The following is a 23892-nucleotide window of genomic DNA, read 5'->3' on the forward strand; positions in this document are numbered from 1 at the left end:
CCCAGTCTAATGGCTTGAATACTTCTTCTAAGCATGCAGTGAATAGCATTGGAGAGATTGTGTATCAGAGGCACATATGTTGCTCCCAATACTTGAAAAAATGGAATACGTTCAATGTTTCCAAAGCATTTATGAACAGCACAATCAAGTAGACGTCAAGCATGGGATTCATACACTAAGCACACACTTTCCGGATATACCAGCCATGTCAGAGTCACATTGGGGGGAGCAATATATAACAAAAGCTGCCACTATTTCGATCTATCCACTGCCAGAAGAAAAGTTGTGGCAAAGCACATGAATTTGCCGAGAAACTAAGAATTTAGTGAGAAACTAAGCGAAGTGTTCTTGGTTGGACCAGTAGTGTTATCAATTTTCTTTCTTGGTTTCAGGTGTTTGATGTTGTAGGTAACAGCAAACTGCAAAAGTTGGTGAAACGCACAGTGTACACGTTCAATACATTAACTGCCGCGAGTACCATAACACCGAAAATAAAGCGAGACCAGCCACTAGTAGAAAACCGAATGTATCTGTCTTTCTTCTGGTAGGCGTGCTGAAAGTTTGTGGTGAAATATGCTACATCTACCCTGTAAAATGAGCTCACGACAGCAGCAAACAGCTGACCACTCACTGAGCTGTTCAATATCTGAATCACAGCATACGCATAATTTTTCTAGTTTCTCGGGGTTTTATAAATGGTGATCAAGGAGAATTAGACAATAACGAAGTTACACATTACTCCTAATATTAACTTACATGGCTTATTGACCCAAATGCACAGTTCAGCTCAGGGGTGAAGGGCTTCGGATAAATTTTGCCCATCTTTAATAAGGCACTAAAATCTCAGTGTACATTTTTGCATTTCATCCCTCGTGATATGTGCCCCCCCGCTGAAAACCAAATCCGTGACCTCATGCCCGGCAACAGAATTCCATCACCACTGCGCATCCTCTTCGGTAGGTTCCAGCTGCACTGGTGGAATATTTTCATATGGGTAGCATTAATATTTGATAACGTTTATTGTGAAGCCCTCCTCGCTTCTTTAGTGCATGGTCTCTTGCTTCTTCACTCTGCTCAATACCTGCAAGACAATGTAACAACACAGCTGTAGTCTAGGCCATTGAAGAATCGTTCCAGAACAGTAACATGTCTACTGTCCCATGCTTTGCCGTTCAAGCTAATATGGCTATTGCTTGATTCATGTATGTCTGTGTTGTGTCGAATTCACAATAAAAGTTAAGTTCTAGTGACTGTTTTGAGCAGGCCTTTTATTTAGTCCCTCAATATTCTTACAAAATCTAGTGAAAGTAACAAGTCTTCAATATACCGAAGCACCAAGTGTTCAGAACTCTGTGGATGTAAAAAAAGCGCAGTTTCGCCCAAAAGGCGAAGCACGATCGATTGCGATTGTGCTTCGATCGTAATCGATCGAAGCACGATCCCTCCCCACCCTACCCTCTCTCCGGACCATTGCGCCCGACTGGAAGTTTCTTTCCTCGCTTTCCCTCTCTTGCGTGCGCGAGATTGAGTCGCGATCGCCGGCTCGCCCTTGTGCGCTTTCACTCGCACATACAGCATACGACTCGCGGCAACGATTTAATTGCCTTTGGACTTTATACGGAACCTCACGGCGACGGCAGAAATGCACTCTGGGTGTCCATATAATTGCTATCGCATTAAAACCAGATGTCACGATCCTGTCAACGTGTGAAGTGGACAATACTGACGCACTGCTGCACCCGTTGAACCGATCCCGCACACGACGATGAGGTGGCACTTAGAAAATAAACTGATTTAAATGACAGCATCATGTTTCCTGACTGATAAATCACTTTTACTAGTGGTGCAGACAAAGTCTCACTTGCCTTTTACGCTAGCTATGTCCCAACACTGGTGCAGGTGCGGTAATATAGTGTCGTATGCATGTACAGCCCATTAAAAACATTTAAAGACCCGTTGGTTATTGCTGCAATGGCTGACTTGCCATTGCCTATCTTGATGATGATGATGATGTGTGATGTTTTATGGCGCAAGGGCCAGTTATGGCCTGGCCCTTGCGCCATAAAACATCACACATCATCATCATCATCAAGATAGGCAATGGCAAGTCAGCCATTGCAGCAATAACCAACGGGTCTTTAAATGTTTTTAATGGGCTGTACATGCATACGACACTATATTACCGCACCTGCACCAGTGTTGGGACATAGCTAGCGTAAAAGGCAAGTGAGACTTTGTGTGTACCACTAGTAAAAGTGATTTATCAGTCAGGAAACATGATGCTGTCATTTAAATCAGTTTATTTTCTAAGTGCCACCTCATCGTCGTGTGCGGGATCGGTTCGACGGGTGCAGCAGTGCGTCAGTATTGTCCACTTCACACGTTGACAGGATCGTGACATCTGGTTTTAATGCGATAGCAATTATATGGACACCCAGAGTGCATTTCTGCCGTCGCCGTGAGGTTGCGTATAAAGTCCAAAGGCAATTAAATCGTTGCCGCGAGTCGTATGCTGCATGTGCGAGTGAAAGCGTACAAGGGCGAGCCGGCGATCGCGACTCAATCTCGCGCACGCAAGGGCGGAAAGCGAGAAAGAAACTGCCTATCTTGGAATAGGCTGTACATGCATGTGACCTGTACGGGTTTGTGTGATTACAATCTAATATATATTAAATAAAGAGTGATAGTCACCAGGGCATCATTTGTAACTCTGATATTAATGTGAACGTTGAAGTAGGCAATGCATAAAGTGTGGCGTGCTAAGTGTGGCATAAAGTGTGGCATTTGTAAGAGTGTCAAAGACAGAAAAACGGCAAAGAAAACATTTAATATGCACGTACCTAGTTGATTGTATTGCTCAGTGCTGTTCCAACCTACAAAATCTGGGGGGGGGGGGGGGGTAACAGTTGAGGCAGAGTGTAAATAAAGATACACAGATGACACAACACTTTCATGAATAACAAAAAATAAACTGCAATATTTGCAGATAAAAAGCTGTAAGCTAGAAATTTGGGCTAGTTGGAATAGATGGATACTTTAGATCAGCGCTGAAGACTACGGCAGCACGCGGAGAGGGAGATCGCTTGTCCCGTGTGTTTCTCTTCCTATTGCCGTTGTCTTGCACGCTGACTTAAAGCATAGATAAAAAGACTGCTTCTTCAAGCATTAAAAACATTGATTAAAGAACGGAAGTGAGCTAAAATGATTTTATATCATAATATTTAAAAGACACCGATGTAATCAATGTGCAGAAAAAGAAAACCATGTGTAAATAGCAAAACAATCAAATCATGCAATTAAGCAAACACAATCTTGCTGTTTCTTGCACCCGTTACAAGAACTGTAAAAAACTCCTGGATCGAAATTTTCCTCGCAATTTTAAAAGAATTAAATGAGTCACGGTCTTTGTGAGTGTGATCGAATAGTTAATGTCTACAACCACACGAGTGATTTAAAACTACGTTTGTACAAACAGCAGACTGGTGTAAACGCTCTGTTCAGATTTTTCAGCTATGTTGCGGTTATCTGTGAAAGCTATCAGCAATTTTTACTGCATGCAATAGAGAACTCCTGCGCTGCAAATAATCGTAGCGAGCTTGCACAACACGAAAGACTCCAGAAAGTCTCTCCCATGTCTAAAATGAGCCTTCTATACATTCTTTTGCAAACAAGGATATCTATTGGTGGAGTGCTTCTCTATAAATGACTCCCAGTGTTGCCAGCACTGCCCATAAGACTGTAAGGCAACTTATTAACGTCAAGTAAGAATGGATGTGAATGTGCTTAGCCTACCATCCTTCGTTGAGGTTATGTGAAGTGTTATCACAACTTAATTGCATGTCTACGTTGCAGGACTTACATGCGTGCTGCAAAATAATACAAAAATGTATAATTGCTCAAGTTTCATATATGTAATGCGTTCTTCATTATTCTTCTGAATTGAGAAAACCTTGGTGACAAAATAGGTTTTCAAGTCAGTTTTTGTTACTGACTCGTCTGATACGATACTCGTCGGATACGATTATTTGCTCAAATTTCATGATTGGATGTGCATGTCCAAATTAATTATCTGCCTATCTTGTCAGGTTTGCTCAGGCAAAAGGTAGTGTTTTTTAAAGTAAAAACACACAAGGTTTTTGGTGATATGCTATGATCTGCTATCTGCTATGTGCACGCTTCACACTTTAAAGATGTCACAACATCTTAAATGTCACATACTTCACAGCTATTTTTATCGTTGGCAATCACAAAATAGTCTCGATAACAATGACCATATGGGTGGACAAGTATGCTATGGTCATGAAAAATAAGTTTCGTCATAATGCATGTAATATCGGAGACCTACTACATTACCACTATTATCCATTAAAGGCTTCGCAGTTGTACTGACCATTTTTTCCTTCCAAGACACCAAACACTTTTTGCAGCGTTTATGGCCCGACCTATGTCCCTTATTCAAAGAATTATGACCGCTTGGGCCACGAGTGTCACGAGTGGCGTTGAACTCGTAATCTACTGAGCCAATGGCGCAGGAGAACAAAAATAAAAGGGTGTTAGCTCTTTCACCTTCTTTTCATCTCGTTTGCTGCGCGTTCTCTGAGAGGATCCTTTGTCATTAAAGACCGCTGCGTTGATGCCACAGTTGTTGGCGACGTTCCTCTGGCATCGCTTGTGCACATTCATACGGCAAGCTGCATATAAAAGAAACAAGCTCATATGCAGCTTACCATAAGAAAATTTCACCATGTTGCATTAGAATACAAACTGAGGGCATAATGTATGAGGAGGAGGCCAAAAACAGCAGGCCTATCTGCATTTCCACTGGGCAGATCCCCCTACTGCCAAGATCCAAGATATGCTCTATTGATTTCCGTTACGTCCAGATTTACAAACTGGGTGATAAAGCAGTGCTTGACGAAAAGGAACTTTCATTACACTAAATGTATCTAAAGTTGAGGGTCTAAAAATCAAATACATTTTCTTTATTCCCATTCTGACACCGTGTACTCAATTGGCACCTTTCGCGCAATGTGCTTGAAGAACATTTTTTTCGCAGCACGCGGTCTGGAAACTGCCACTGCTAGGATTGTCTGCATGGGACCATCTGTGCATTAGCGAGGATCTGTACAGGAGTGTACTGCTTGTATGCACTAGTGGGACTCCCTCCCCTCAAGCATCATGGACCATCAAGCATGTTTGTACCCTGTTCAGGAGGTTAGTTTCCCAATATAGCTAAGTTGTGAGGCATTTTCCCAAGCAGGTAATGTCCCGAAAGGTTCTCGCGTTGTATTGTACGAAATGTTTGGTATGGTGCGTGCTGTGCAGAGCAGTGTCGCCATCTATCGGTTAAGCTATAACAATGAAGACTGTGGTAACTGTAACGCCATACAAGGGAATGCATTCTCCTATGATGGTTCATGAGAATGTGGCCAGGTCACAGGACCTGATGCTGTTATTTCAGGTGTAACAATATCCTTTTTGTTCACTAAACATGTTGCGTTAGCTCAGCGCTGTTGCTTTGTGGTAAGACCCAGCCGTATCTATGGTATGTTTTCTGTGACAATAAAACACATGAATGATAAACAAAGGGTCTAATTGCATGCAGCTGCATATAACACACGCTACCTTTGCAGCGAACTCCTTGCTCAGTCAGGCCAGTCAGCAATGTCCCACAATGGTCGCAGAAGGTTGGCTGTCTGAAGCTTTGCACAGAAAACTGGTGCGGGTTGTTTACGATGAGCTGACTTCCAGTATCCAGCTGCAGCATATCGACACCATTTTAGTTTTGCCCAATCGGCATTGCAATCTTGCAAATGGCTGGCTCGTACATTCTTTCCACTGTTGTGCCTACTTTGCCTGTTATATAATACAGGTTGCAACTTGTGCATCTGAAGTAATTATTTTTTGCATATTGATAATACATATTTCCTTTAAACTAATGCGCCTACATCATGTGTCGCAGTTCAAATCAGTCAGCTCGTATGCTGCTTGAAAGCACCTGCCTACAAATTGTCAGGCATGTGGTGCTACTGATTATGACACTCTTTGAATCGGACTACAAATAGTCAGGCATGTGGTGAAACTGGTCATGACACTCTTTGAACACCATAGTATGTTCGCCATGCTCCTTTGGAATGAGTAGGAATTAATTGCATATTTCGTCACGACCAAGGCAGCCCTATGAATGACTTTGCATAACAGCCAGCAATGGTGATATTAAGTTTCAGTGTACTGCAGTGAAATACATTGCCAGAATTTTGGTGTACGTTTTACCTGCCACCTGCCACTGGCAAAAAACTCGCCTGGCTGCAGGGCAGCGCCAGGATATTTCTATTATGGGGGAAATACATGACTGTTCGTTTTCATTAGGGGTGCTGAAGACACTCCATTACATAGTGGAAGGAAAGGGGGGCAAGAGAAAATATCGGCCGCACTCGCTAGCCACTGGTTAGAGACGCATGAAGCCTACAAAGAGTTCTCTACTTTAAATATTCAGTAGTGTCAGACTTCCTTGCTCAGCCACTGTTTATCTCTCTCAAGTTGTTTTTCTTTTCAGGCTATAAACTTAATTGCATGGCAAGACCTTTGAACTTGTGCGTTTATTATCTGAACTGATATAAAATAAAGTGAACACGTTTAATATCACCGCTTTGTGACTCGGTTGTTTATACGGTGTCAGCGACACGCCTTCATTCAGTCACTTTGCAACATTAAGAGGTAGCTGGAAGACGCCTCAACATAAAGAACCACTGGGTCAAGTTTCCTACCACTTAAATCAGTGAAAGGAAAACGCAAGCTTTTCAATGCCGTGATACAGCCTTCGTATTCATGCTCACCTCGTCATCGATGGTTTCACTTGCGCATCTGGTGATCACTAGCATGTGGCATCTCTTGTGAACTACACATGTGCAGGCTGTATAAGAACAAAAACGAAACAGATGGTTTGTATTTCTGTTTCTCAAGACTTATTTATCACCTCCTTCTGAAAATTAAGCGAACATTAGGCCTATTTGAATGGCATTTGCAACTGGCATATTTTTAATTGCCTTCTGCTCCCTTTGTTCTGTGTTTTCTATTTCCACAATCGATATAGTAGAAAGCAGTGCGTGTCAAGAAAATTATGAACCCGAGCAACGAGCACAAGCTATGGCTACTCTCACTACGAAACCTGAAAAAGAAAATTCACCAGTGACACGAATGTCTGGAAAGGCGATGCTTTGCTTCGTATCTGTCTGGCTATCTGTAATGAATGTATCCGCTATGCTATGGCGAAAGTCACATTTATTTTTAAAAGCTTCCAAAAGTTACCTAATTTTAATTCCCTGAAATATGCAAATACATAAATTAATGTGTTACTATTAGAATACATGAATTTTAGTTTAGGCAGATATTTTGTTTGTCGGTAGCTAAAGATAGTTCTACCGATTACTCTGAACCAAGTAAGTGGCAGGGAACTATGCAATGAGGTAGTTGTAGTACTTTACTGTGTGAACAAAAAAAAGAATAGGAGCACAGAAAGAAATCCAAGCCGAGCAAGAACTGCGTTCTTGTCTGTTGCATTTGCACTGCAGTTAAAGCAGTACCGACCTGACAGTTCCACCTTTCCATTTTTTTACGCTTAATGAAGGGCCACGATCTTCAAACCCAAGTCAAATAATGTCAAGTCTAAGAGCACCCTAAAGAAGTTGCTATAACAGCCTTTCTGCAAACCAGTTTCGGTTTCGCTTCCCAGGAAGTGCAGATGTCATGACGCAGAATGTGGTCACGTGGGAGCAGAAAATAATGACATTTTGGCGCTCACTCTGGCTTGCTCAGTCATTTGCCATGCTGCTGCTCGCTGCACGGTCTGATGCGGCAGCCATAGTAGAATAGCAGACGACCGAGTACGCCAGAGCGAGCGCCAAAACAACACAATGTGCTGCTGCCACGTGACCACCATCTCCTTCATGACACGTGTACCTCCTGGAATGGAAATTTACGAGCGATTTGTAGAAAAATTGCTAGAATAAATTCTTTCGGGAGCTCTGAGGCTAGCCAGTATTTTTTCTAGGGTTTGTAGATCGATGACTTTAAAGTTAAAAAAGAGAAGTAAAAACAGTCATGTCAGTCCTCCTTTTAAGGTACCAGCAAAGAAATCAAATGGTTATAAAATACAGGCTAGTTACCTTGGCACTGGTAGCCTTGCTTTCCAATGCCCCTGCTGAAATCGAACAGGACGAAAATGGGACAAAGCATGTTACAGTTACTAATGCAACACTAGCAATTTAGAGTTCTTAAACTCTCCAGTGATATATTTTGAGATGCATGCAGCTTTCATGCAAGTGATAAAGACGATCTACCAGGCTTACACAAAACCTGCAAGTAATGATGCCTTGATGCAGCAGAAATTTTTAGATGACTATCGTTCAAATGTGCCCATTTCTTCTTTTTAAAGAAAGAGGTATCAGTACATTTGCTATAACACTATATTTTTTCGATCTTTCTCTGAAGCACATGAAGAACAATAAGGCAGGCTCATTGTAATGACACAAGTAACCAGTAAATCTAGGGGCCACAGGCAAATTATGTCACGCTTGTGTACTGTGACCCTTTGTATGGTCGTGTCCAGACATATTTCATATCAGGTCAGTTTGTCCAAGCAATAATGCTATAAAATAGTCAGATATTCATACAGTCAACGTCTAATTATGGAAGCTGATACAGTGAATCGTTTAAATTCTAAGCAAACTGCAGCTGTCACACCGAGATATAATAAGCACAGGTATGCTTACACTGGGTAACGGCTATACCTTTACGGAATACGTATTTCAAAGAACTCGGCAGAAGAAGGTTTGGAGCATATAACAACTTGGAGTCTTCGAATTTCAATTGCGTGACAAGTCTCTCACCAGATGAAACCATGGCAACGGGAGCAGAAGCTGGGCTGCCGCAGAAGTGTGGCCACAAACTTATGCCCATTTATCTCATGAACCTTTTGTCGTGTAGAGCTCTGCTGTTGAATAAGGGCGTGCCGTTCTTTCGACTCATGATGGCCCTCCTCCATCAAATGCTCTTCTGCACGTAAGACAAAACATGATGAATATGACAGATATGCTGCCCGTAGCACCTCAGCAAGTTGCTAATGGAGAGTGACAAATGGTTAAGCATGGCACAACTGTTAGGGAAATCAGAACAATAATAATATAATGCCGATGGCGATGTAACAGGCTTATTGGAACAGAGTAGCGTGCTGAGCAGCAATAAAGCCCAAGAAGTGCCAGGCATTGTCTTGGGCAGGAATGAGCCAATAGGCCATTGACTAGCAAAAATAAGAATGAAGGAGAGCCACAATAACACTACATAAGGGGTTCGCGTAAATGCACTGTGAAAGGTGCACACGTGAAAAATTAAACGTTATGATGTGCAAGCAAAGCGCGAGGCGACTATGCAACATCAACTAAAACAAGTCAATTTCAAGAAAACGAAGTGCGGCAGGCATGGGACTAACTTTGTGCATGTAAGCGTCATTTAAAGGCAGCCTTCTATAACTTGCAAGATGAAGTCTAAAAGCCCACATGACTATAGGTCATAGTGCACCTCTCATCGCTTTGAAAATAACTGCATGCCCCCCAAGACTTCATACCATTTAGATTGTACTATGCCCCACAAGTTTTTCACCACAGTGGTGTGATTTTCATCTTTAATTTCCGTGGTGTTAAATTATTTAGAGTGTAACTTTGTCTCTTACAAACGCAATAAAATCTCATGTTTTATAAAGTGTAAATTTATCCCATAATTTTGGTTCTTACGGACATCTCCTTACTATATACAGTGAAACGATCTTATACCGAAGTGTGAGAGGCATCCGAAATCATTTGTTATACAGGTCACTTTGTTGTAAAGGTCGTGCACCACACAGCTCACAATAGAACCGCGACACAATTATTCCTTCGTTATACAGGTTGTCTCAGTGGGGAAAAAAAAACTTTCTGTCAAGAAAGTACTCGCACGAATAGCTAGAGCACGGCCGCTGGATAAAAAAAAAAGGTCCTTTTTTATCCAGGGGCCGTGGCTGTATAAACTTGGACATGCAGCAGCACCAGCAACGCGCAGAACTGTTGTTGACGCCGTCGGCGTCGACAACAGTTCCAACGCTCGCGTCGTTGATGACTGTTGCCGGTGCCTCTGGGGGCGGCTCGGAGGTTTTCGACGAGATCAGAACGGGACACTCGTCGAGCATCGTCGGAAGTCTTTACCACTTTCTTTTAGCTGCGGCACCAAGTGCCTATTATATCAGAGGCTCCGGCAACAGTCACCAACGCCGCACGCTGCGGGGCGGCTCTGCTGAGGTTTTCGCTTACGACATCAGAAACTGCGACAACTTTTTTTATATCAGAGGCTCCGGCAACAGTCACCAACGCCGCACGCATTTTGAGCGAACGCGGGCAAAACGCCACTCGACAACAGTTCTGCGTGTTCGAGCATCGTACAGCTGATAAAGTCGATTATAGCTCTCTACAAGTTTGCTATCGCCTCGCAACTGCGACAACTTTTTTACATAAATAGGCATTTGGTGCCGCAGCTAAACGTCGCCTCCCTCCCTCCCGTCCCCTCACGGCCCTACGCACGACGGAAGAAGTCACGTTTGCTCTCTCTCTCTCTCTCTCTCTATATATATATATGACGATTGTAAAGGAGGAAAGAGACGCTTAATTCTGCAACCCTTCATTGGAGCATGGTGCAGAACGCGCGTTTGCTCTGCGCCGTTCGTTCGCTCCCCGTGAAAGCGCGCGTCCCTCGCCCCCTTTCACTCGCACATACAGCATACGGCGCGCGGCAACAATTTCATCGCCGTTGACGTCATGCGGAACCTCACGGCGACGCCTACGGCAGAAATCCGCTTTGGAGTGTCCATATAATAGTTATCGCAATAAAAAAAAACGCCACAGATGATGATCTGTGGCGCCAGGTTGCAAAGGATGGACAGTTGGGCGAGTTGGTACGGTAATTCATTCTGGGTTTAAGCGCGAAGAAAACACGGACGGTGGCAGAAGAAGACTGGACAAGAAACAAACGCGCAAATTACACGCGAAATAATTGAGGCATTTCACATAAAAATGTTGGGAGAAATTTGTGTTAGCCAGGCATCATTATCATTGTCAGAAGGTAAATTTCAATATTTGCTCAGTACGTGCGTCAGTGCGAAATAGTGCTTTTTCGTGTTTTAAATTTTAGCGGCTTCACCATTTTCTGATTTGTTTTATCTTGCAACTGTTATCCTTTCAACCATGTAACGTTTCTTTGCAACGGCTTTTGCAATCACTTACATATGTGCGTTGTTTCCAATAAAAATTTAGTTGTGAGTTAGCGCTTGTCCTGTCTTCTTCTGCCACCATCCGTGTTTTCTTCGCGCTTAAACCAAGAATATGATACCCAGGTTCATTTGCATATTACAGTCAATGCGCTGAGCGTCGAAACGCTCTTAGGTGTTTGCTACCACGACGATTTACTTGAGAAACACATCTTCACTGCACTAGCGGCATTCCAGCATACGCTGAGCGCAGATGGTTCAAAAAAAGTCTGCTCATGAGCCACTTTTGAGGGGTGGCACGGCGACGCATTTTGCAGTTTTTGCGTTCAAGTCACAGCTTCTCTCGGCGCAGGCCCTCCTCACGAGGTTTCGCGAAGATGAACTAAGATTTGGTTAAAGTTAGGGTGGAATGCATCCTTAAGTTGAGGAGAAAGAAAAAAAAAAACGTGTGATTCCGTATTCATGCGGGAGAACGAAGAACTTCTTGCTTCTAGAAATGACCCAATACGTGGTCCGAAATAGCCAGATACATTGTCTCAAAACGCCGCTATTACATAAATAGATAATATGGTGGAATTTGAGAATGCCCAGAATAGTACCCCGGAGACTGAAATGTGTACTTAGCAGCGTACTCGTGTGGCTTGCAACACGATATGTCCTCAGCGCCCTTAGCCCGACAAGGCCTATTGCGTATTGTGTCTGCTTATAGGAAAGACCCTTGTTTACACCCTGTCCTTTCTGAACTGCAGGCAGGTGGTGTGGCCAATAATGTTTCCGCATATGGCTAGAGTGTCCCAGCTAACGTTAGCCAAGTTTTTCAATAAAGAATAATTTAAAAAGAAACATGGTGATAGATACGATTTTAATACCTGTGGTGCTCGGTCGCGAAATCCCCCACGACCGAACAACATAGACATTTTAGTCGTACCTTGCCACATTGTCCATTGACTGTGTCCTCAGACGAGGCCCGTATTATTCAAGAGCTCTAGAAATGACAGAACATCTCGACCATGCAAATAGAAATGGCCACAATATCACATTTCAGTGGGATAGCTTTACACTGTGGCAGTGATAGGGAACGAACAGGTAGACGCTGAAGCGAAATCTGCTTTAAATAATGCCTCTGAAGTACGCATTACGTTCCCACGAACAGACACAAACTCTCTACTTCGTTGCGTAATACGCAACCGTACGTTGGAGCACTAGACCCAACCAGATCGACGACACAAGCGAGCGCATAAATGGGACCCAGAAATGAAATTCCCCCGTATGCCTCACAAGCTCAAAAGAAGCCAAACAAGCATGGTTCACCAGATTCGCCTTGGTGTCACATTTACCAAGCGTTATAGACATATGATAGGCTGCAATGATACTAGCCCAAATTGTGAATACTGTCAAGTACCAGAAACACTTGATCATATATCTTGCGTTTGTCCCGCGTAGGCGCAAGAACGACAGAAACTGGTTTCTTCCATTGCAAACATCGATAAGAGGCCGCTATCAGACAAGTTTCTTTTAGGTCCTTGGCCCAATGCAAACAGCGCAGCCCTGATAACCAGTGTCGCTAAAGCCTTTCTATAAGCCAGTGGGCTGGAAGCACGGCTTTAGAGATGCCACAACGTTGTGAACTTGTATATACGCACCTCCTCCTCATATAATCATCGTCATTCATCAGCCCTTTTCCCAGTGTGTAGAGGTAGCAGGCCAGAGCTAGTTATAGCTCCGGCCGACCTCTCTGCCTTTCTGTAAATAAATTGCTCTCTCTCTTAAACGTTTTTCTTCTTTGAACTAATTGGCTATAGCTGGGACACGAAGTATAGCAATATACAGTACCACACGCAGTGTCGATTTCTCAAACAAACGATCTTGGGACAACCACACAAACCACATAATAAACTCTACTAACCGAGCCATTGGATACACACGCCATAACCTTTACAAGGCACAATACTCCGTAAAACTAATTGCTCATAAAACTGTTGTGCTACCTTAACCAGAATACGCATGCACTGTATTTGATCCCCAACCAAACTATCCTCACTAATGCTCTAGAATCAGTCCCAAACCGTGCAACTAGATTTGTTCTTTCCGACTACTCCGACTACTGCGGCGTCTCCGCTCGGAAATCTCAGTTAAATCTTCCTACTGTCACTTCTGTCGTTATCAAAGATTATTTTATTACACGCCACGTGACAGCCAGCCCATTCAACCGGTACACCGAGGCCCTTCCACAAGTCATCCAAAATGCCGTGATCCTGCCACGTGACCGCACCACCCCATTTCTGCAGTCTTTCTTTCTGCGCAAGGTCCGAGAGTGAAATGGCCTTCCGAACGAACTAGGAATCATCCGCGATCTTCCGCACTTCAAAGGTGCTATAGAGGAAACAGATGTATCTGCATCGGGAACACATTTTCCATCGATTTCCTTCATTTCCGTGCCCACGCTTCATGTATAGTCCCTTGGATGGGAACCTTGAGGTAATAATAAATAAGAAACATATACAGGAACACTACAGTATGGCCTTTCCGATGGCACTTCTTTATTCGCGAATGAAACAACGTGAAAGTACGACGTGTAAGACTTGAAAGTACGAAGAAGGAGACAGACAACTGCCGTATAAACGTAAATTCTGTTGTTCAGCGGACAAGTCTAAATTTCTCCTCGCATAATTTATTTCACTAAACAAATTGTTAGACCGAGAATTTCTGTATCGAAGTTGGACTGCATTTGCATATTGAGATACTCTTTGGCAAAAAAAAAAGCAAGAAAACAACTCAACTTACTACGCGAACGGCGACGGTATCATATTTTTGTACGTCTTCAATAAAACTTAATCTATGAGGCCAGCGCTGGTGCGTGTCTATTCTGTCTCCATCCGCGTAATAAGTTGCACTGTTTGCACCCGCATGTATCTATATCAACTTACCTAAATGACAGCTCTCATGAACGTAATTATACATTCTGCGCAGCTCGATAATGGCAGTGAGCACTACAGGAAAGGAAAAACACGGCAATACAATTAAGTTGCTTGGTTTGTAGACTTACCCGGTACGAGGTTGATGACAACATGTAATTTGCCAACGGGCTTGAGGTCAATCTGTAAATCCCAGTACGTTTTCCATCACAAATATATAAAGGAAAGCTATGGTCAACTATAGACTACAGTGCGTGCAACATCGACAATATCAACTATACAGTACATGCCGAAGAACTAAGTAAAAGTGTGCTACTGCAATGGCAAGGGAAGAAGTAAGAGTTAGATGGTCTGCAACGCATGCCCTCCCCCCTTACCAGAGTGAAAAACGAAGGCTTCAACGAGCACAAAGCGAGGCATAGAAGAAACTGTTTGATGTCATTATACCAAGTTACCACATTTTTTCAATTTATTATGGAACTAAATTACTAAGGAGCCTGAGTATTGCTGACGTCTATCTGCGTAGTATAATGCCCGTGAAACATTTAGCGCTAGAAAGCTCTAGAGGTCAAGTACGAGGGTACGCTTCGCTCTCCGGAGCTTTCGAGCAGTACGAATGTACTGCTGCGTAGTCAACCACGGTTATGCGTGCCGTGGTTGCATTTGGAAAGCTCTACATTAGGGCGTGCATACTGTAGAGGAGTTCAAGCGAGCTGCCATTCTCAATTAGGCTTGTATACGCATGTTAAAATACGTTACACCTCGTAAGCATCATACTGCCATGACATATAATAGTGGAAAGATTAATATCTCGCAGATGCACGCTCTTGAACCTTCTTAGTGCTCACCAGTTTCCTTAGTGTCGGTTAGTGTGTCTGGTGCTTTCGGACACCACAGAAGTGCTTGTGCATATCGCAAACGTGCAACATACCGCATAGAAAAAAGCACAGCTAAGAAGGCGCAAAGCATTTAAACTTTTGAAGGCTTTACATCTTCTTGTGAATACACTAGTCACGGAACGATGTCATCATTTATGTTCTAACGGTGTGTGCTCAGAGCTGTTTTGTTAGGTGTACTAGTACATCTGCTTTTGTACATCATTCCTGAAAAAAAAAGTGCAACCATTTTTGAAGGGTACCTGCACCCTGATTGGATGAAATCTTAAAGTGTGTCGTACGACAGAATTACACTTCAAAATGACTAAACTGCTAAGAGTGCTTCTGAGGCTAGTTACACCTCGAAAAGTTCACTTTCATCCCCAAATGTCATGCGTGCTCGCTTTCAATAATGCGACGCGCTGATCGCCTACCTAACCATACCGATATACACACGTAAGCTTTTCTGATAAAAAAAACAACACATACAGCCCTTAGCGCTGAAACTAAAGTACACGCAAATGAAAAGGAAGTGATGAATATAGGGCGTGTAATGAAAAGTACTTCACAGAGAGAGATGAAGAAACTCAATTTGAAGCGTAAAAATGTCCCGGCATAATAATTTAGGGGATCTTTTGCACTGGCTTGAAATAAGCACTAAAGACGGCATATCTGTCTCTATATATATGTATATGGATACACACACACACACACACACACACACACACACACACACACACACACACACACACACACACACACACACACACACACACACACACACACACACACACACACACACACACACACACACACACACACACACACACACACACACACACACACACACGCACACACACACACACACTCACTCACTTACGTATATATATATATATATACAACAATATATATATTGACAGAGACAATAGCTGACTTTGTGACTGAGGCAATACAAATATGACTTCTTTTTGTACGAAGCTGCAGACAGTAACAGAGCCCACGTAATCCCCGTCGATCACTGTCAGCAATACTTTCACTTTCGCGCGACGCACCTGACTGGAGCTCGATCAATGGACGCGCAACTGAATAAAATACGTTTACGCAATTCCCGAAATTGATCCATCTATAGGATTATTACACAGCCCGAAACATAACATGTTGAAGCATGCTTGAAGGGCGCTCACCCAAACGTCGCTCTCGTAGCCACCCGATCGCTTATACTTTATCGATTCGACCAGCTCGTCGAAGGTAACGCTGCCCTTGGCGACCGGCAAGTCGTCAGAAGAGGGCGTCGCCACGTGAAAGACGGTGAAACCTACATTCCGCGCACCGTGCACGTCCGCTGTGAAACACTCGTTCCAAACTATATTCGTTGTCTTTCGCTTGGTGTTCGAACGGCTGATGAACATGCCATCGACGCTGAGGGTGACGTAGAACGGGTTTTCCTCTTGGTCTCTCGAGAAGATAACGTCCTCCGCTTGTAGATCAATCGCATCGAACTCCGTCGCTTCGCATATCTTCACTTTGACGGTCCCCGTAAACCGCGACACATCTGCAGCGCTTTTCTTCGGAGCCGATTTCGTCACGACATCCCCATACGGTGGGCTGTCGTCGACAGCTCTAAGAGCACCGTAGTTCATGACTTGAGCCATGTCAATGTGAGCAGAATAGGTATAGCACCGCCACTACACCGGGTCTCCGTTGATACAGCGGTTTCGTCGCTTCAGCTGCAGCTATAGCTACCGTCAAACACCGATGGCAACGCAAGCGTGCACGGAACACCCTAGCAACAGAGTGGGACGGCGCAACTAGCGCCGGCTCCCCGAAGGCATGAGTTGCGCCGAATTGCGCAATGCCAGGCTTCTGCGACGCAATCCAGGATCTCGACGTCACACGCGGGCGCCAGTACGAACGTGTTTGTTTATCTTCTCAGTGGTTTAAACGGTCGACGACTTCCCGCTTGTTGCGAGCCGGCCTTGACCGGTCCCCCTCTCGAAGGCTCACTCCGGAAATTACGACAGACGGCCTCTGAGACGCCGACGGTGCGTCGCTCTAACGTCGCTCTTGGAAGCCATGCGTTCGTAAATGTGCCGAGGGATGTCGCTGGAGACGCCCGACGCGCTGAGGCAGCCAGCGTCTGCGTGCGCAGCTTCGAGCGCCTGGAAAAAAGCATTGAAATGTTTTTGAGATGCGTGTCGAAGGACTAACTAACCTATCTTTACACCCTTCCTCAAGCTAGATATCGAGATGTCGCCGCCGATACTTGCTGAACAATGCGACTGAGTGTAGCTGCATTAGTGTAAAATGTTACCATGGTGATCTATGATGATTTTTGGCACCCTGTTCGAAATGGAGCGGCGACAAATGGTCACCTAGCTTGTTTGAGCTAATCAGGTTTTACTACATTGCCAATTTCTCCTTGATCTTATTTCCCTTTATTAAACCTAGTTATCTATACTGCTGAGTTGCCTATGCCTCTAACGACCCCGGCTCTATCAATCTCTCCTCTGTTTTTTTTTCAGCAACCATCTAAACGTATCCCACGTAACTCGACTGCTCACTACTTAATGCTTCAGTCAGCTTTAAATCCCAGTGCTTCTCTAATGTGCACGTTCACTGGGGGTCTTGCAGGGTGAATATCTTGGCGTTCTATTACGATGTGTTGAGTCGTCTCCAGGCTTTTGTTGCAGCAGACCCATTACACATCCTGCTGCGAATATTTCAATCCGTACATTTTGTCCTCAGGGAGCCAGAACGGCCTATCTTAGCAAAGCACTACCTTTTTTATTATCGTACAGATCTCCTATCCTGATTTTTTTTCTTGTCGCATTTGTAAACCTCCATAGACATTTTTTGTTTCAATATTTTTACAGTTTGGCGTCCTTCCAACTCGGGACGGCCGAACTGGTTTAAAACCTCCATCAATTGCCATCAACACAAGAGTGTGCGAAGCAGACCTTGTTGTGGGGCCCAGCAACCATATCTTAAACTAATTAATTCTGACATTATTATTGTTATGTACTGATTATGACAATATAATTGTTATGACATGTCATAGACTGATTTCAAGAGTAGCAATTGAAGTGGTAGGTAATGCACCAAGGCAACAAGTAAGTAAACTCCCAAATAACAAAGGACGCAATAAAGAAGCTACAGAGCACGAAACTGTCTAACTCAAGAGAACAGATAGTATTCACTGAACCGTCAAAGCTGATTAACAAGAAGAACGTAAGTGATATAAAAAGTTATAGCGTTGGAAAGACTGAATAAGCAGTAAAAGATGGGCGCAGCGTGAAATCAGTGAGGAGGAAACTTGGAATAGGAAAGAGCAAGATGTATGCAGTGAAAGGTAAGCAGGGTAATGTCATAAGCAATTTCGATGATGCAGTAAAGCCAGCAGAAGACTTCTAAACTGACGTGCACAATACCCAAAGTAGCGACGCAACCCTCACTGAAAGTAATGTGGACCAGAGTACAGAGGCTCTTTGTGTAACTAGCGATGTGCTTAAAATGGCTTTTCAAGCAATGTCCCGGAGAAAAGTGGCGAGAGAAGACGCAATAACAGCTCCATTTAATCAATGATGGAGATGATATTATACCAGGCCCCGCACACTCTCGAGTTCACCAAAGGGCCACAGAGGGCGAAAAATCAACCGCGGCGCGTTCCAGCATGAAGCGCGCAAGTGGAGCTACTGTAATTCGGTCGCATGCTTAAGTTTGTATTTTTTCTGCTAGGGGCGCTCAACGCGGCTAAATATTTGATCTATAAATGTACATATAATACCCGACAAACATAGTTCACATGTCATTTTTTTCCAAAATACGCAGACCATCGTTTTTATTGGTCTTTTGTTAATCAAGTCAGTGCTTTATTACTTCAATAAAGGTTTTGAGATCGTCCTCATATGTGATAAGCAGCAGCCCACTGGTATCGATTGCAGTCCGTGCCGTTTATCGATTCAAATTGTACGGCGGTAATATTTGCGAACGGGGTGGTCGTTTCCTTTGAGCAGCGGCACGCAGGTTCGTTTTAAATAGATATCAACATTATTTCAGCCCGTTTATGCGTCCAACATTCGATAGCCGCCACCAAGCGAACGTGTGACGGTGAATTTTATCATCTGCGGCGTTACACTGACACAACGGCTGCATGCATGGCTTCCGCCGTTAGTGATCTGCCGCATCTGGTCGCGTAATGACGTGTTGCTTGAAAAAAATATGCTAGCTAGCACGAAAATTCATCGCTGCAACCGAGCACAGTCTGCTTGAAGACTACAGCACGAAAGCGAATTAACCTTGCAGCCTCTGGGCATGTGCCCCGGTGAGTAAAAAAGCAGTGCTTCGCATTTTCAACTTTTAATTTCTTTGCGTGCGAGGCGGTTAAAACAGATTCTTGTAGTCATTGCTTAAAAGTGAAAATATCAATAATTATATAGTTATTGCTCTTCAAAAACAATTCAAACGAGGATCTTGCTATTTTGCCGCGCTGCTAAAATTTCGAACATGGAGTATAGTATAAATAATAAACAGTTTTGGCTGTTTCTGCATAAATGATACACCGCGATAAATTCACTGCACATTAGTGACAAATGTACTTCCGGTGATACAGTTAGACTAAATTGCATTTGAGACATAATAAAATGAATGTGTTTATTACTAGTATCTGGCAGAACAATTGTCATCTAATCGAGGCTTGACTAAGCACAGCCCACACAAGGACACCACTGAAAGAAATGCACACTCAAAACAGTGTTGTGTGTGTGTGTGTGTATTTTTCTGTCGTAGAGCGTTTTGTGCACTGTTCTTAGTCAGAGAAAGAGAGGGAGACCTATGTGTGTGCATTTTTCCTTATCTCTCTGTCTCCCCTTACCCCTTCCCCAGTGCAGGGTAGCAAACTGGATATCTACCTTCCGGTTAACTTCGCTGCCTTTCGCATCTCATTTATCTCTCTCTCTCTCTAGTCATACATGAATAACAAACTCACCCACAATTCCACCGCAGTAATTGAGGCTGTTTTCTCTTTCGACTCCAGCCTCCAAGACGCTGCTCATATTTGTTAAACCTTCTGGACTCTATTGTCTTTGGACGTACAAGTCAACTGTGAATGTGTCACCACTGGAAGTAACATCAAGGCCAGAATCCTCACAGGGTATGTTTCTGAACACTTAAACTGTAACCGTGATTTGTTCATTTATTGGACTAACTTTTGTTTCACCATTTTTTGCTTGCATATTTGTCATGGCTTCATCATTTCTCTTTTCAGGAAGAAGGACAAAAGCGAGATTATTGGTCTGCAAGCTGCCCACGCCAAGCCATAAAAAGCTCAACGGTCACCATAATGACAACAGGTCCTCCTGAACTACACGCCTCACCATGATATCTTTGGAAGTTTACCAGATGGAAGGGTGTGAACCCAATCAGGAAAACAATAATCTACAGTTTTGTATCGTACCGAGCGGGAATGCTAAAATTTCACATACAAGCTTACTTGCTTATAAGGGTGTTTTATGATAATCGGAGAAGTAAAATGTTGAGTCCCAACTTGTTTTACTTCTAGTAAATGTAGTCATGACGACCAGAACAAAAACAATGTAGCAAGCTCCTACTTGGTTATGCACGAACTCTGTCATCTGCTCTTTGCAAATCTGCTTGACGGGCATTGCCACCAAGTATCACATGGTCCCTCACAACACTAATTTTTTACATGAAAATGCAAAGAACTTTAAAACAATCAAAAGTAATCAATGCAAATTTAAGGAAATGATACTTAACGTTGACTAAAACACTGGCAGTCACTCTTCGTTTTATTATTTTAATTTTATTTAAAGTACCCTCAGGGCCATATGGCATAAAACAGAGGAGTGGTTAGAAAGTAGTAGAATAAAATAAACAAACAAGTGCATGGTAACGTAATGATTCTCCTGATCATACAATATTAGCTAATATTCTGCAAAAGTGTTTGTTATCCGTGATGGCTACAGTACTTGAGGGAAGGTGGATTTACCCCTGAGATGTACGGGGATGAAAGATTGAAAGCAAGACTTCGTTTGACACGAATCGATCCCTACCTTACTGCGATAATCGATGTGGTTTGAAATGTACTCAGGCCGCAGTATGAAGTCGTCTTGAAGTGTGGTGTGATGGAAAATTTTATGAAATAGCGAAAGACGGGCGACTTTGCGGTGGTTAGCTAGTGGAATAAGGGCTAGGTTAGTTTTCATTGCGTCTATACTCGCGGTACGGCTTTAGAAAGAATGAAACGAGTAATTTTGTACTAGTTCAAGTGAAGTAATAAGATTAACGTGACGGCGATCCTATATTGCACATGCATATTCAAGTTTCGAGTGTACTAGAGTCTTGTAAAACTGTAGCTTTAAAGTAGACAATGCCTTGTAAAAGTTGTGCCGTAAGTACTAGAGCATGTGATTAGTATTGTTAGTGATGTACTCTATAATAATGATCCTATTTAAGTTCTTTGTAATGTGTACAACAATATATTTATGACATGACGAGATCTAAGGGAACGTTGTTAAGATGGTAAGTACTACGATTACAATTAGATCTGGATACGCGCGTTATTTTACATTTGGTAACTATAAGGGCTCACGTACAAATTGCATTAAATCAATAACTAGGCTAGCCCTGCACCGTAAGAGACAGCTAGAAAAGGCAAGTTCACACAACCGGCCTACTCCACATTTCTCAAACATGACACATCACTAATAACAATTTTTCTTTCTATTCAAGCAACAAATGACAAACCTGAGCACAGTATGTTACCAAAACGTTTTTGAAATATACTTGGACCAAGTTTGGTTTAAGTATTCAGCCAATCAACAGTGGACGAGCAAGGACAGCCTCGGCGTGGGAACCGGTCTTTGTCTCGGCCCTCACAAATACGTTTGCTTGTTGAAACGTTGGCTCCAGGCTGAGGCTTCCCTTGCTCACCTCTGTTACTCAATTGAAGTGTTCATCTCCTTGCAACCCTTTTGCCTTGCTTGAATACACAAACCGAGATGTTTTTTTCACAATGAAACCGTAAATTGCATTTTCCAAGGATCCGTGAGCATTGATTGGGCTTACTTATATGTTTATTTAGTGTCCTTGTTTATTCACACAATATTTGCAGAAGTCCTTGTAAGCACTGTTGTCTCCATAACGTTCTTTGCTTTCCTACGAGTACTCCACTTGTGTCAAAGCCTTTATTGCCACACCTGAACACTGAATGGGCAGCAGAAATATCAAGAGCAGACAATATGTGATGTAAAATGTAGCATAAAGTTTATTTTTCCTCTACACTTCGTGGCTCTCGCCAATGTGCTATGAATACAATGGGACATTGCAGCTCGAGGTTATCTTGCTGACAGTCCATCTTTGCCGAGCACTTTTTATGTTTCTTTTATTATTAGTTTTTTTATCCGAGCTGAAATCGTCGAACGCGGACGTAGAACGTGATACAGGTATAATATGAAACACGTCAAGCAGCACTGTACGCAATAGAAGCACGAGGGTAGCTCAGCATAAATATCGCTGTCAGAAGCTTCGTTCTCCCTGCTTTAGTCGCATGCCGAACACGGTAAGGAAACTTCCCTCGATTTCAGCTTTCGATTCCATTAAATAGATGGCTATCGGTGTTTCTGTATGTCGTAAACTTAGTGACTGACGCATTAAGTGCACCGGACCTGCACTTGCGGGCATGTATTCACCATTGACAATGAACAATGTAAGCTTACTTGTCTGAAATATTTTATTTTTTGCCAGTTGAGGCCTCACGGTCACTTGATAACATAATAAAGACATATACAGTAATGTTATAGTACCGTACACACGAATACCGCCCCGAAAGCTGTAACAAAACGCTTAAAACCAGCGCGCGAACAGCGTGACGAGCCCCACCAGCCGCTACCGAAGCGGCGATATTGCGCACTAAGCAATGATGATGATAGTAGCTATGATTTTGCCAGCGCCATCTCTCCGTCGCATATTTAGTTCAGAACGCCACCGCGACTCGCATTTTCGTTGCACTGTGGAAGGTACAGTTTCCCTTCTCGAAGTTTGTATAGGTGTTCTGTGATTATACTGGAAAAGCTAGCGGCCCATTATCCGCAATGCCTCACGACTTCAAGTATACCAGATACCTGGAAGAATACCGACCTTTATACCCATTCATAAGACGGGAGGTAATGAACAATTAAAGACGTGTAGAGCCATTAAGTTGTTTTCAGCATTGTATCAAAAGTTCACCAAAGTAATTTGCAATAGAATCAGGGCAACACTTGATGTAAATAAACCAAGAGAACAGGCTGGCTTCAGGAAGGGATGTTATACAATGAACCACTTCATATATTTAATCAAGTAATTGAGCAATCGTCAGAGCACAACAAACCTCTCTATACGCCTTTCATAGATTATGAAAGCGCATTTGACTCTGTAGAGATCCTAGCAGTCATGGACGCATTGAGTAATCGAGGAGTACAGGAGGCATACGCGAATATCTAGGAAAATATCTCTAAATATTCCATCGCTACCTTCCTTCTCCACAAGAAAAGTAGAAAATTACCTATCAAGAAAGGGGTCCGGCAAGGAGACACAATCTCTCCAATGCTATTCACTGCATGCTTGGAAGAAATATTCAAGCTGTTAGACTGGGAAGGCTTACGAGTGAGGATTAATGGTGAATATATCAACAACCTTCGGTTTCAAGATGATATTGTCCTGTTCAGGAACACTGGGGATGAAATGTAGCAAATGACTGAGGACCTTAAAGTGCAAGAGTAGGGTTGAAGATTACGATGCCGAAGACAAAAGTAAT

At 43.1% G+C, this 23892-nt stretch overlaps 1 protein-coding gene across 1 annotated transcript; it reads right to left on the reverse strand.

The window, feature by feature from the left end:
• Positions 1–1253: 1253 nt before the first annotated feature.
• Positions 1254–16995, reverse strand: LOC119458389 (calcium-independent protein kinase C-like). The gene is made up of 9 exons (XM_049671151.1): positions 16265–16995; positions 14337–14388; positions 8889–9054; positions 8166–8197; positions 6837–6913; positions 5626–5758; positions 4567–4691; positions 2841–2882; positions 1254–1776 (listed from the first exon to the last, which is right to left on the reverse strand). The coding sequence occupies exons 1-8, from the start codon at positions 16730–16732 to the stop codon at positions 2874–2876; spliced, it is 1062 nt and encodes a 353-aa protein (XP_049527108.1). The 5' UTR covers positions 16733–16995; the 3' UTR covers positions 1254–1776; positions 2841–2873.
• Between the last annotated feature and the right edge of the window lie 6897 nt (positions 16996–23892).

The sequence above is a fragment of the Dermacentor silvarum genome, chromosome 7, assembly GCF_013339745.2.
Source record: "Dermacentor silvarum isolate Dsil-2018 chromosome 7, BIME_Dsil_1.4, whole genome shotgun sequence".
NCBI lineage: Eukaryota > Metazoa > Arthropoda > Arachnida > Ixodida > Ixodidae > Dermacentor > Dermacentor silvarum.